Source organism: Anomaloglossus baeobatrachus, chromosome 1, assembly GCF_048569485.1.
Source record: "Anomaloglossus baeobatrachus isolate aAnoBae1 chromosome 1, aAnoBae1.hap1, whole genome shotgun sequence".
In the NCBI taxonomy this organism is placed as follows: Eukaryota; Metazoa; Chordata; class Amphibia; order Anura; family Aromobatidae; genus Anomaloglossus; species Anomaloglossus baeobatrachus.
The window spans coordinates 590,316,635-590,330,371 of NC_134353.1; the positions used below are offsets into that span (position 1 = coordinate 590,316,635).

The 13,737-nt window shown below is 41.7% G+C and overlaps 1 protein-coding gene across 1 annotated transcript in view; it reads left to right on the forward strand.

Annotated features, from left to right (window-relative positions):
* The window catches only part of LOC142313996 (cytochrome P450 1A1-like), a 44,049-nt gene that overhangs the window by 6,859 nt on the left and 23,453 nt on the right, over positions 1 to 13,737 (forward strand). Inside the window, exons 3-4 of the mRNA XM_075352439.1 lie at positions 3,926 to 4,049; positions 4,500 to 4,589. Coding sequence (XP_075208554.1) covers positions 3,926 to 4,049; positions 4,500 to 4,589 — 214 coding nt within the window. The remainder of the gene's footprint in view (positions 1 to 3,925; positions 4,050 to 4,499; positions 4,590 to 13,737) is intronic.

Below are 13,737 nucleotides of genomic sequence, written 5' to 3' on the forward strand. Positions count from 1 at the left end.
AGAACGCACTTGCAGTGATGGTGAAGTGATGAGACAGAGTGGAGATCTGAAAGAGCGCCTGCAGGGATGCCCAGGGAGCACGGTATGAGTGGTAGTGACGGCAGCAGCGGCGATGCACTGCAATCTCAGATATAGCCAAGCTGGTATCATCGTTGAACCTTGTTTGAATACGCAAAGGACTATTATAGCAAAATCATTACTTTGCAGTGGCGTTCTGGGGGTTAATAATTTGGAGCGGAAGGGTGTTGTTTTGTTTTTTTTTTTAAATAAAGGATTTTTCTCTTTGTTTTGTGTTTTTATTTTTCCTTGAAGAGTTAGTTACTGGGGGTCTGACAAGCCTCTCCCTATTAATAATCTCAGGATTGATTACAGCTGTGGTTTTTTGACAAACACTGATTTTATCAAAACTACCACATGCAGTCTAAGGGTAAGTTTACACAGTGCGTTTTTCGCGGCATTTTTGCGCAGTTTTCGGGTGCGTTTTTGCTCAGAAAACTTCATGACTTTGCTTCCCCAGCAAAGTCTATGGGTTTTCATTTTTGCTGTCTGCACACAGCGTTTTTTTTCAGCTGCGTTTTTGTGGTGCCACAAAAACGCAGCATGTCAATTATTCCCGCGTTTTTCACTGCGCTTTTCATCCATTGAGTGCAATGGGATGTTGAAAGACGCAATGAGAAACGCAAATAGGTGCGTTTTGGTGCGTTTTAGTGCGTTTCTAAGACCAAAAACGCAGCTATAAACGCAGGAGGTGGGTAGTAAAGTGACATGTACAGGAAGAGGATTCCTTCTGTCAGTAAACACAGAAACGTGAATCCTCCCGGTACCGTCACCGCTGCCTCCACCTCCCGTCCTGTGCATGTATGCTGCCGTGCGGCGCCATGTCTGGGCGGGTGGTGGAAGCGACTGCAAAATCAAAAGTGAACAGCAAAAAAAAAAAAAAAAGTTATACTCACCTGTCTGCAGACTCCCGGTGCCATGCCGCTCCCATCTCCTCCCGTCCCACCGCTAAGGGTGTGTGCAGTGTACCCGGGTACGTATGCCTGCAGTATGCAGGACCTGGCGATGGATCACCTGATGCAGTCACCTGACGCATCAGCTGATCGTAAGTCTCGGGCTGACGCCAGCGGCCGGCTGGTTTAACCTGTCATCGGATACATCAGGAGACTTCATCCCTGATTACCGGCAGCTCCTGCAACGATCGGACGGGATCAGACTCCACTGCAGGAGCTGCCGGTAATCAGCACATAAGTGAGTATTTTTCTTTTTTTTTTTTTCTTTTGCACCGATGCATCTGCTGATTGTATAAACGGCTTTTATACAATCAGCTGATGTGTGATGTGATTCAGGCACTTGATCCTGACACATTATCTGATCGCTTTGCCTTCCAGCAAACCGATCAGATGATATTGGATCTGGATTGGACGGCGCGGGACCCTTGACCCAGGATTACTGCGGAGGGGATGTTCTTTATTTCAATAAAGATGGAGTCACTAATTGTGTTGTGTTTTATTTCTAATAAAAATATTTTTCTGTGTTGTAGTTTTTTTATCTTTACTAGAAATTCATGGTGGCCATGTCTAATATTGGCGTGACACCATGAATTTCGGGCTTAGGGCCAGCTGATAATATACAGCTAGCCCTAACCCCATTATTACCCAGTGAGCCACCCGGCATCAGGGCAGCTGGAGGAGAGTTGGATACAGCGCCAGAAGATGGCGCTTCTATGGGGTGGCTGCGGACTGCAATTCACAGCGGGGGTGCCCAGAAAGCATGGGCACCCTGCACTGTGGATTCCAATCCCCAGCTGCCTAGTTGTACCCGGCTGGACACAAAAATTAGGCGAAGCTCACGTCATTTTTTTTTTAAATTATTTCATGAAATTCATGAAATAATTAAAAAAAAAGGGCTTCTCTATATTTTTGGTTCCCAGTCGGGTACAAATAGGCAGCTGGGGGTTGGGGGCAGCCCGTACCTGCCTGACGTACCCGGCTAGCATACAAAAATATGGCGAAGCCCACGTCATTTTTTTTGTTTGGGGGGGGCAAAGAAATCCTGCATACAGTCCTGGAAGGAGGATGCTGAGCCTTGTAGTTCGACAGCTGCTGTCTGCTCTCCTGCATACACTATTGGATGGAGGATGCTGAGCCTTGTAGTTCGACAGCTGTTGTCTGCTCTCCTGCATGCACTATTGGATGGAGGATGCTGAGCCTTGTAGTTCTGCTCCCCCTGACTCTCCCTCCAGCATACAGTCCTGGATGGAGCATGCTGAGCCTTGTAGTTCTGCAGCTGCTGTCTGGTCTCCTGCATACACTATTGGATGGAGTATGCTGAGCCTTGTAGTTCTGCAGCTGTCTGCTCTCCTGCATACACTAGTGGAGAATGAAGAACATATTGAAGAAGGAAATTACATCAGACCTTTTTTTTTGTTCACTGATAAAAAACGCATAAAGACGCAGTGAGCAAAAAAGCAGCAAAACGCAGCAAAAACGCACCAAATCGCGGCAAAACGCGCGCGTTTTTTGCTGCGTTTTTTTGACGCGGGTGCGTTTTTGTGCGGTTTTTGCAGCAAAAAACGCACAAAAACACAGCGGCAAAAAAACGCAGTGTGTGAACCTAGCCTAATAAGTGACATATTGCTGAAATCATGGTCTTTGTCTCTGCATTATCCTGCTATCAGATTAGGTGGAAAAAACATGGCTACAGATTCCTATTAAAACAGTGAAAATGCATAATTTACTCATTGAAAGCCTGTGTACAACAACCTACAGCACGGGCGTACATAAACTTCATGTGGACCCATAGCAAGTGTCTGAATTCTCCCTCTAAAAAAATTATAAAGATATATATTCAGCTGAGTAGGCTGTCATATCATCCAACTTTTATAAACAGGAAGAGAGATGTATTGCTGCACTTACACAAGAATTATGCCCCTATATAAGCCCCTTAGTGCTTTCACTCACAAAAGTGCTTTCATAGCCATTATAAATTTTATGCTCTCAAAAACTGCCCCTCACATAGTGTAATACCCCCATAGCAGCCAGTATGATGTTCTATACAGCCCTCCCCTAAGTAAGATGTCCCTTGAGCCCCCAGTCAGTATGATGACCCCACAGACCCACACACAGAATGATATCCCCCACAGTCCTCCACACAGTATGATGCCCCCTCAGTTCATCACCCACTCAGTATGATGTCCCCACAGTCCATCACCCCACTCAGTATGATGTCCCCTACAGCCTCCACTCAGTACTGACAGTGTTATTTACAGCTACTGACATTAAAAAAACTCTACTGACCTCACCCCATTTCCCTAGCACGGTGCTTAAGTTGGCTATTAGCTTCCTAATCTACTATTCTGTTCAATGGTATCTGTGTACTGAGGATGCAGATACCACTGAAATTATGATAATGGGAGGGCAGATGGGCAGGTGCCAAGAGACACTGGGCCCCCCAGGTTTACAGGCCCCATAGTGACTGCATGGCCTGCCACTATGGGCAGTACAGTAAAGACCTACAGAGTTTTCTTGTGGCACAATACCAATGAGTGCAGATAAAACAATAGGTTAAATAGTGAAAACAGTCTGGTTAAAGCTTATTAAGAGCGGCCATGATTTGCATGGGACTTTTATAACCTATGATTAATATCCTGTAACTGGTAGACATGTCGGGTAGTAGGGCAACATTCAGACAACTTCAGTAGCAGCTGCTTGTTACTTACTCAGTTTCACTCTGGAGCTAACTACACAGTCACATCTACACTGTGATGTCCGAATGGGCTGAAGAATGGGTGTGTCGAATAAATGTTGGGAGATTTTCCCAGTGTTGAGCGCTGGTTGAGCAGTGGTTTTACAGCTGACACATAGTAAATACCACATTTTAAATATAGTTTATTCCTGGGATTTATTTATTTTTATGCTTTTCCTAGAACAACATCAGAGATATAACAGATGCCCTTATTAAATTGTGCAATGACAGAAACAACATTGATAAAAATTATAAACTAAGCAATGAGCAGACTATATCCACAGTGAATGACATCTTTGGTGCAGGTACAGTCTTACATTTTGTGTGCTTGTCCCCCTTATTAATAATAGTGTTCCCTACTGTCTCCATAATATTTCATACTTTACATTATATGTTCTTAACTATCATTAATCTTTATGTCTTTATACAAGAACTGGTAGATTGGTGCACCTCTGAGGGAGTTTACCATGAATGGTGTTGTAATAACTGTTAGCAAAAAGGGGTCTATACTGTATACTATTCTTTATCCGCTGGCCTTCTTTTCTTTATATCCACTACTGCACCTCAATACTACAAATGTGTAACCACTCATCTTCTCAGGATGACAGCTAATTTTCTTGAATTTCAGTAATCTATACTGCTAGATTATTAGAGAACTCCATCATTCTTACTGGATAAAAGTAATACAGTTTTTATTTATATGTAATAATACAATTTTTGTTTTATTGTCTGACGAATGTTATTTTTAATTTTAGGCTTTGACACTATCTCTTCTGCATTACTGTGGTGTATGTTGTATTTGTTAAAGTTTCCAGAAATGCAAGAAAAAATTCAGAAGGAAATTGGTAAGGCAATTACATAACTGTAATTTTAATGTAAGATTTTTGATTATGTGTTAGCACCTAATACAACACTTACTAAAACATATTCAACACAGTTGTATAATCAATAAAGTGAAGACTTTCAGATTTAATTTGAGGTATTCACATCCAAATTAATGGTCTTTAACATGTAGCTGCCTACATTTGGTGCCTTATAAAAGGGGCAGCTACATATTACAGTGAACCTGTTACCAGTTTTGTCCCTTATGACCTGCGGCCACCACCAGTAAGCTCTTATGTAGAGCATTCTAGATTGCTGTATATAAGAGCTCAGGCTGTTTTTATAACGTAAAAAAGACCTTTCAGTATACTCACATGTGGGACAGTTAGGTCCGATGGATGTCACTGGTCTTGATCTGGTGTCTCCTCTCTTCAGGCAATGGCCGATCTCCTTCCCAGTTCTGTGTGGATGACATGTCTTATGTAATCCACACAGTGTAATCCATTGCGCTCCTGCGCATGCGCACATCTTTCTGCCCTGCTGAGGGCAGATCAAAGTATTGTACTTTACAATTATATTTTAGTATTGTGGGCAATCTTTGACCTTTTCCCGTAACTGTGCATTACAGTACTTTGCTCTGCCCTCAACAGGGTAGAGAGAAGTGCATGTGCGCAGAAGCGCATTAAAAGTCTGTGTGGATGACATAGGATGCATCATCCACACAAAGCAAGAAGGAGGACAACAATCGCAAGAAGAGAGGAGGCACTGGACCGAGACCATCGACGCCAATCGGACCCGCCCGGCAGGTGAGTATAATAAAAGGTCTTTTTATGTCATACAAAGCGGCCTGGGCTATTACATACAGCACTCCAGAATGCTGTATTTAAGAGCTTATTGTTAATGCCTGGGACATGAAATTAGCTGGGTAATATTAAAATATAACTTTTATTAATATTATTTTAAAAGTACGGGGAAAAGAGACATGGACATACACAATAATAAAAAATAGAGAACCCTCCCAAAATGAGAGGATACAAAACCGATACCCTGATGTTAATTGTTGGGTAACAATAAAAGAAGCAGTGAAGATAATGTCAAAACGCTGATGTCCCCAATCACTAAGGTATAATATCTCTAAGGTCAACAATAACAGACCAAAAATCAGGGTAAACAATAGCACAGAAAAAAACAAAAAAGGTGATAATACACACCATATTGTACATGCTGATGGTCTCTAGGTCAGACTGTTGTTATACTAATAAACGCTTCTATATAAACCTGAGAGGATAAAGATATGGTATTTAAATCTAACAACTATAGTTAGAAAATGCATGAAGGCATCAAAATGCAAAAACAAAATATGGAACAGTCTCACCGGTGTTGCAGTTGTGGTCTAGTGAAATTAGACATAAAGTGATTGCTGGATCTCTGAGGGGGAGCTATAATAAATAACTACACCATACCCCTTAATGATGATCCGCAAGTAGTGTGCTCAGGAGTCTCCCTACGCATTTCGTATAGGACTCATCAAGGGAGCTTCACTAGAGCAGAGCACATAGAACACCTCCTAACTAGGGCTGTTTTCTCAGGAACAGATCAGTTCCGCGACAAACACATAACCAGATGGAGAATTACAGGTTGTAAACTTGTCCTCCAGATCACTTATCTATTGAAATGTGTTTACTTCGGAAAGGACTTTCATTTGTCCCTACCTCTGACTTTGATGTGTTTGATATGCTGAAAGATTTGCATTTATTTGCAAGAAAATTAAGATGGCATAAATTTCACAACAAGAACATAAACACACTAGTCGAGAATTGGGTGTACCTGACGATCTCTTACCAGACATCCACCTCCTGTATCACCTTTTGGATATTAATCCCAATCTGTTGGTAGAGAGTCCTTTCACCTCCCTCAAGAGTAAGAGCACATGGATATCTCTGCTATTGATGCATTTGTGGGGTTGGTTACAAAGGACTTTGAGAAACTGGGGCACAGCAAATCACACAAACATAATCTTTTAAGTGAGGAAATGCAGGCCTTACAATCGCTTGCAGGGCCGGCGTCAGCACCCGGCAAACCCGGGCAAATGCCGGGGCCCTGGAGAGCCGGGGGGGCCCACTCGGCCTCATCAGTTCTCCTGTCCCTTGGCCGGGGCCCACTCGCCTTTACAGTTCTGCTGCCCCCGGCCGAGTTCCGGGGACCGCAGTCCTCGGCAGCAATCTGCGGCGCCGTCACTTTAAGGCGCGCAGACATCCTGGTTTGAATTTCATCTGTGGGCGGAGCTACCGCCTTCTCAGTCCCACAGATGAAGGAGGCGAGCTTCTGTCCGGCGCTGTGTGGGCCCCCTCTCCACCGTGACCTAATCGGGTAAGTGCCCTCCCCGCCTCCCCATTATGGGCCCCGGTGAGCTGCTTCTAACCCCCCAGATGTATGCCCTGGCCCCTGCCAATCCCCCCCGCCGATTCCGCGGGTGCTGTACCCACCGAGCCGCGGGTGTGGGCCCCACAGAGCAGCAGAGTTGTGTGCATTTGTCTGAATGTAGCAGAGTTGTGTGTTTGTCTGTATGTAGCAGAGTTGTATGTGTTTGTCTGTATGTAGCAGAGTTGTATGTGTTTGTCTGTATGTAGCAGAGTTGTGTGTGTTTGTCTGTATGTAGCAGAGTTGTATGTGTTTGTATGTAGCAGAGTTGTGTGTGTTTGTCTGTATGTAGCAGAGTTGTATGTGTTTGTCTGTATGTAGCAGAGTTGTATGTGTTTGTCTGTATGTAGCAGAGTTGTGTGTGTTTGTCTGTATGTAGCAGAGTTGTGTGTGTTTGTCTGTATGTAGCAGAGTTGTATGTGTTTGTATGTAGCAGAGTTGTATGTGTTTGTCTGTATGTAGCAGAGTTGAGTGTGTTTGTCTGTATGTAGCAGAGTTGTATGTGTTTGTCTGTATGTAGCAGAGTTGTATGTGTTTGTATGTAGCAGAGTTGTGTGTGTTTGTCTGTATGTAGCAGAGTTGTATGTGTTTGTCTGTATGTAGCAGAGTTGTACGTGTTTGTCTGAATGTAGCAGAGTTGTATGTGTTTGTCTGTATGTAGTAGAGTTGTGTGTGTTTGTCTGTATGTAGCAGAGTTGTGTATGTGTTTGTCTGTATGTAGCAGAGTTGTATGTGTTTGTATGTAGCAGAGTTGTGTGTGTTTGTCTGTATGTAGCAGAGTTGTATGTGTTTGTCTGTATGTAGCAGAGTTGTACGTGTTTGTCTGTATGTAGCAGAGTTGTATGTGTTTGTCTGTATGTAGCAGAGTTGTATGTGTTTGTCTGTATGTAGCAGAGTTGTATGTGTTTGTCTGTATGTAGCAGAGTTGTGTGTGTTTGTCTGTATGTAGCAGAGTTGTATGTGTTTGTCTGTATGTAGCAGAGTTGAGTGTGTTTGTCTGTATGTAGCAGAGTTGTATGTGTTTGTCTGTATGTAGCAGAGTTGTATGTGTTTGTCTGTATGTAGTAGAGTTGTGTGTGTTTGTCTGTATGTAGCAGAGTTGTATGGGTTTGTCTGTATGTAGCAGAGTTGTGTATGTGTTTGTCTGTATGTAGCAGAGTTGTGTATGTGTTTGTCTGTATGTAGCAGAGTTGTGTATGTGTTTGTCTGTATGTAGCAGAGTTGTGTGTGTTTGTCTGTATGTAGCAGAGTTGTGTATGTGTTTGTCTGTATGTAGCAGAGTTGTATGTGTTTGTATGTAGCAGAGTTGTGTGTTTGTCTGTATGTAGTAGAGTTGTGTGTGTTTGTCTGTATGTAGCAGAGTTGTGTGTTTGTCTGTATGTAGCAGAGTTGTGTGTGTTTGTCTATATGTAGCAGAGTTGTATGTGTTTGTCTGTATGTAGCAGAGTTGTGTGTGTTTGTATGTAGCAGAGTTGTGTGTGTTTGTCTGTATGTAGCAGAGTTGTGTATGTGTTTGTCTGTATGTAGCAGAGTTGTATGTGTTTGTATGTAGCAGAGTTGTGTGTTTGTCTGTATGTAGTAGAGTTGTGTGTGTTTGTCTGTATGTAGCAGAGTTGTGTGTTTGTCTGTATGTAGCAGAGTTGTGTGTGTTTGTCTATATGTAGCAGAGTTGTATGTGTTTGTCTGTATGTAGCAGAGTTGTGTGTGTTTGTATGTAGCAGAGTTGTGTGTGTTTGTCTGTATGTAGCAGAGTTGTGTGTGTTTGTCTGTATGTAGCAGAGTTGTGTGTGTTTGTCTGTATGTAGCAGAGTTGTGTGTGTTTGTATGTAGCAGAGTTGTGTGTGTGTTTGTCTGTACGTAGCAGAGTTGTGTGTGTTTGTCTGTATGTAGCAGAGTTGTATGTGTTTGTCTGTATGTAGCAGAGTTGTATGTGTTTGTCTGTATGTAGCAGAGTTGTATGTGTTTGTCTGTATGTAGCAGAGTTGTATGTGTTTGTCTGTATGTAGTAGAGTTGTGTGTGTTTGTCTGTATGTAGCAGAGTTGTGTATGTGTTTGTCTGTATGTAGCAGAGTTGTGTATGTGTTTGTCTGTATGTAGCAGGGTTGTGTATGTGTTTGTCTGTATGTAGCAGAGTTGTATGTGTTTGTATGTAGCAGAGTTGTGTGTGTTTGTCTGTATGTAGCAGAGTTGTATGTGTTTGTCTGTATGTAGCAGAGTTGTATGTGTTTGTCTGTATGTAGCAGAGTTGTATGTGTTTGTCTGTATGTAGCAGAGTTGTATGTGTTTGTCTGTATGTAGTAGAGTTGTGTGTGTTTGTCTGTATGTAGCAGAGTTGTGTATGTGTTTGTCTGTATGTAGCAGAGTTGTGTATGTGTTTGTCTGTATGTAGCAGGGTTGTGTATGTGTTTGTCTGTATGTAGCAGAGTTGTGTGTGTTTGTCTGTATGTAGCAGAGTTGTGTATGTGTTTGTCTGTATGTAGCAGAGTTGTGTATGTGTTTGTCTGTATGTAGCAGAGTTGTATGTGTTTGTATGTAGCAGAGTTGTGTGTTTGTCTGTATGTAGTAGAGTTGTGTGTGTTTGTCTGTATGTAGCAGAGTTGTGTGTTTGTCTGTATGTAGCAGAGTTGTGTGTGTTTGTCTGTATGTAGCAGAGTTGTGTGTGTTTGTATGTAGCAGAGTTGTGTGTGTGTTTGTCTGTACGTAGCAGAGTTGTGTGTGTTTGTCTGTATGTAGCAGAGTTGTGTGTGTTTGTATGTAGTAGAGTTGTATGTGTTTGTCTGTATGTAGCAGAGTTGTATGTGTTTGTCTGTATGTAGCAGAGTTGTATGTGTTTGTCTGTATGTAGTAGAGTTGTGTGTGTTTGTCTGTATGTAGCAGAGTTGTGTATGTGTTTGTCTGTATGTAGCAGAGTTGTGTATGTGTTTGTCTGTATGTAGCAGAGTTGTGTGTGTTTGTCTGTATGTAGCAGAGTTGTGTGTGTTTGTCTGTATGTAGCAGAGTTGTGTATGTGTTTGTCTGTATGTAGCAGAGTTGTATGTGTTTGTATGTAGCAGAGTTGTGTGTTTGTCTGTATGTAGTAGAGTTGTGTGTGTTTGTCTGTATGTAGCAGAGTTGTGTGTTTGTCTGTATGTAGCAGAGTTGTATGTGTTTGTCTGTATGTAGCAGAGTTGAGTGTGTTTGTCTGTATGTAGTAGAGTTGTATGTGTTTGTCTGTATGTAGCAGAGTTGTATGTGTTTGTCTGTATGTAGTAGAGTTGTGTGTGTTTGTCTGTATGTAGCAGAGTTGTATGGGTTTGTCTGTATGTAGCAGAGTTGTGTATGTGTTTGTCTGTATGTAGCAGAGTTGTGTATGTGTTTGTCTGTATGTAGCAGAGTTGTGTATGTGTTTGTCTGTATGTAGCAGAGTTGTGTGTGTTTGTCTGTATGTAGCAGAGTTGTGTATGTGTTTGTCTGTATGTAGCAGAGTTGTATGTGTTTGTATGTAGCAGAGTTGTGTGTTTGTCTGTATGTAGTAGAGTTGTGTGTGTTTGTCTGTATGTAGCAGAGTTGTGTGTTTGTCTGTATGTAGCAGAGTTGTGTGTGTTTGTCTATATGTAGCAGAGTTGTATGTGTTTGTCTGTATGTAGCAGAGTTGTGTGTGTTTGTATGTAGCAGAGTTGTGTGTGTTTGTCTGTATGTAGCAGAGTTGTGTATGTGTTTGTCTGTATGTAGCAGAGTTGTATGTGTTTGTATGTAGCAGAGTTGTGTGTTTGTCTGTATGTAGTAGAGTTGTGTGTGTTTGTCTGTATGTAGCAGAGTTGTGTGTTTGTCTGTATGTAGCAGAGTTGTGTGTGTTTGTCTATATGTAGCAGAGTTGTATGTGTTTGTCTGTATGTAGCAGAGTTGTGTGTGTTTGTATGTAGCAGAGTTGTGTGTGTTTGTCTGTATGTAGCAGAGTTGTGTGTGTTTGTCTGTATGTAGCAGAGTTGTGTGTGTTTGTCTGTATGTAGCAGAGTTGTGTGTGTTTGTATGTAGCAGAGTTGTGTGTGTGTTTGTCTGTACGTAGCAGAGTTGTGTGTGTTTGTCTGTATGTAGCAGAGTTGTATGTGTTTGTCTGTATGTAGCAGAGTTGTATGTGTTTGTCTGTATGTAGCAGAGTTGTATGTGTTTGTCTGTATGTAGCAGAGTTGTATGTGTTTGTCTGTATGTAGTAGAGTTGTGTGTGTTTGTCTGTATGTAGCAGAGTTGTGTATGTGTTTGTCTGTATGTAGCAGAGTTGTGTATGTGTTTGTCTGTATGTAGCAGGGTTGTGTATGTGTTTGTCTGTATGTAGCAGAGTTGTATGTGTTTGTATGTAGCAGAGTTGTGTGTGTTTGTCTGTATGTAGCAGAGTTGTATGTGTTTGTCTGTATGTAGCAGAGTTGTATGTGTTTGTCTGTATGTAGCAGAGTTGTATGTGTTTGTCTGTATGTAGCAGAGTTGTATGTGTTTGTCTGTATGTAGTAGAGTTGTGTGTGTTTGTCTGTATGTAGCAGAGTTGTGTATGTGTTTGTCTGTATGTAGCAGAGTTGTGTATGTGTTTGTCTGTATGTAGCAGGGTTGTGTATGTGTTTGTCTGTATGTAGCAGAGTTGTGTGTGTTTGTCTGTATGTAGCAGAGTTGTGTGTGTTTGTCTGTATGTAGCAGAGTTGTATGTGTTTGTATGTAGCAGAGTTGTGTGTTTGTCTGTATGTAGTAGAGTTGTGTGTGTTTGTCTGTATGTAGCAGAGTTGTGTGTTTGTCTGTATGTAGCAGAGTTGTGTGTGTTTGTCTGTATGTAGCAGAGTTGTGTGTGTTTGTATGTAGCAGAGTTGTGTGTGTGTTTGTCTGTACGTAGCAGAGTTGTGTGTGTTTGTCTGTATGTAGCAGAGTTGTGTGTGTTTGTATGTAGTAGAGTTGTATGTGTTTGTCTGTATGTAGCAGAGTTGTATGTGTTTGTCTGTATGTAGCAGAGTTGTATGTGTTTGTCTGTATGTAGTAGAGTTGTGTGTGTTTGTCTGTATGTAGCAGAGTTGTGTATGTGTTTGTCTGTATGTAGCAGAGTTGTGTATGTGTTTGTCTGTATGTAGCAGAGTTGTGTGTGTTTGTCTGTATGTAGCAGAGTTGTGTGTGTTTGTCTGTATGTAGCAGAGTTGTGTATGTGTTTGTCTGTATGTAGCAGAGTTGTATGTGTTTGTATGTAGCAGAGTTGTGTGTTTGTCTGTATGTAGTAGAGTTGTGTGTGTTTGTCTGTATGTAGCAGAGTTGTGTGTTTGTCTGTATGTAGCAGAGTTGTGTGTGTTTGTCTGTATGTAGCAGAGTTGTATGTGTTTGTCTGTATGTAGCAGAGTTGTGTGTGTTTGTCTGTATGTAGCAGAGTTGTGTGTGTTTGTCTGTATGTAGCAGAGTTGTGTGTGTTTGTCTGTATGTAGCAGACTTGTGTGTGTGTGTCTGTCTGTATGCAGCAGACTTGTGTTTGTGTGTGTGTGTGTGTCTGTCTGTAAGTGTATATGACTGTATAGATTTGTCTGTTTATATGTATTTTTGTGAGTTTGTCTTTAAATATGTATATGTACGTGTTCGTATCGGTGTCTGTGTGTGGATGGGGCCCACTGGGACTCTTCCGCCCGGGGCCCACAAAAACCTGGAGCCGGCCCTGATCGCTTGCACAGGACCAAAAAATCATTATCAAGAGCTCACATAAGGGTAGTAACATAGTAATACTTGATGTTGAGCACTATCGTCAACTCTGCTTAGATATTCTATAAGTTGATTCCAACTACAAAATACTAAGTTCAAACCACTTATCTGAGTTCAAGACATAACTTTAATCCATCCTTTTGGGGGGTCTTAACAGCAAGTTAATTGACAAGAATGAATTTGATTTTCTGTTTCCCCTACATCCCATTCTGGCCACATTTTGTTGCCTCCCAAAAATACACAAAGGCCTTTTGCCACTCAAAGGCAGACCTATAGTGTTTGGGGTGGGGAGTCTTTGGCAAAACATAGGGATATATATAGATCACAGTCTACAGCCCTTTGTTACTGCTTTAATCTTATCATATAAAAACGTTTGGGCACCCCTATTAATGTTAACCTTTTTTCTTTATAACATTTTTGGGTTTTTGCAACAGCTATATCAGTTTCATATATCTAATAACTGATGGACTGAGTAATATTTCTGGATTGAAATGAGGTTTATTGTATCATAGTATCATAGTTTTTAAGGTTGAAGGGAGACTCTAAGTCCATCTAGTTCAACCCGTAGCCTAACATGTTGATCCAGAGGAAGGCAAAAAAAACCCCAATGTGGCAAACAAGTTCCAATGGGGAAAAAATTTCCTTCCTGACTCCACATCCGGCAATCAGACTAGTTCCCTGGATCAATACCTTGTCATAAAATCTAATATACATAACTGGTAATATTAAATTTTTCAAGAAAGGCATCCAGGCTCTGCTTAAATGTTAGTAGTGAATCACTCATTACAACATCATGCGGCAGAGAGTTCCATAGTCTCACTGCTCGTACAGTAAAGAATCCTCGTCTGTGATTATGATTAAACCTTCTTTCCTCAAGACGTAGCGGATGCCGCCGTGTTCCAGTCGCAGGCCTAGGTGTAAAAAGCTCTTTGGAAAGGTCTCTGTACTGTCCCCTCATATATTTATACATTGTGATTAGATCCCCCCTAAGCCTTAGTTTCTCCAAACTAAATAACCCCAAGTTTAATAACCTGTCTTGGTATTGCAGCCCAC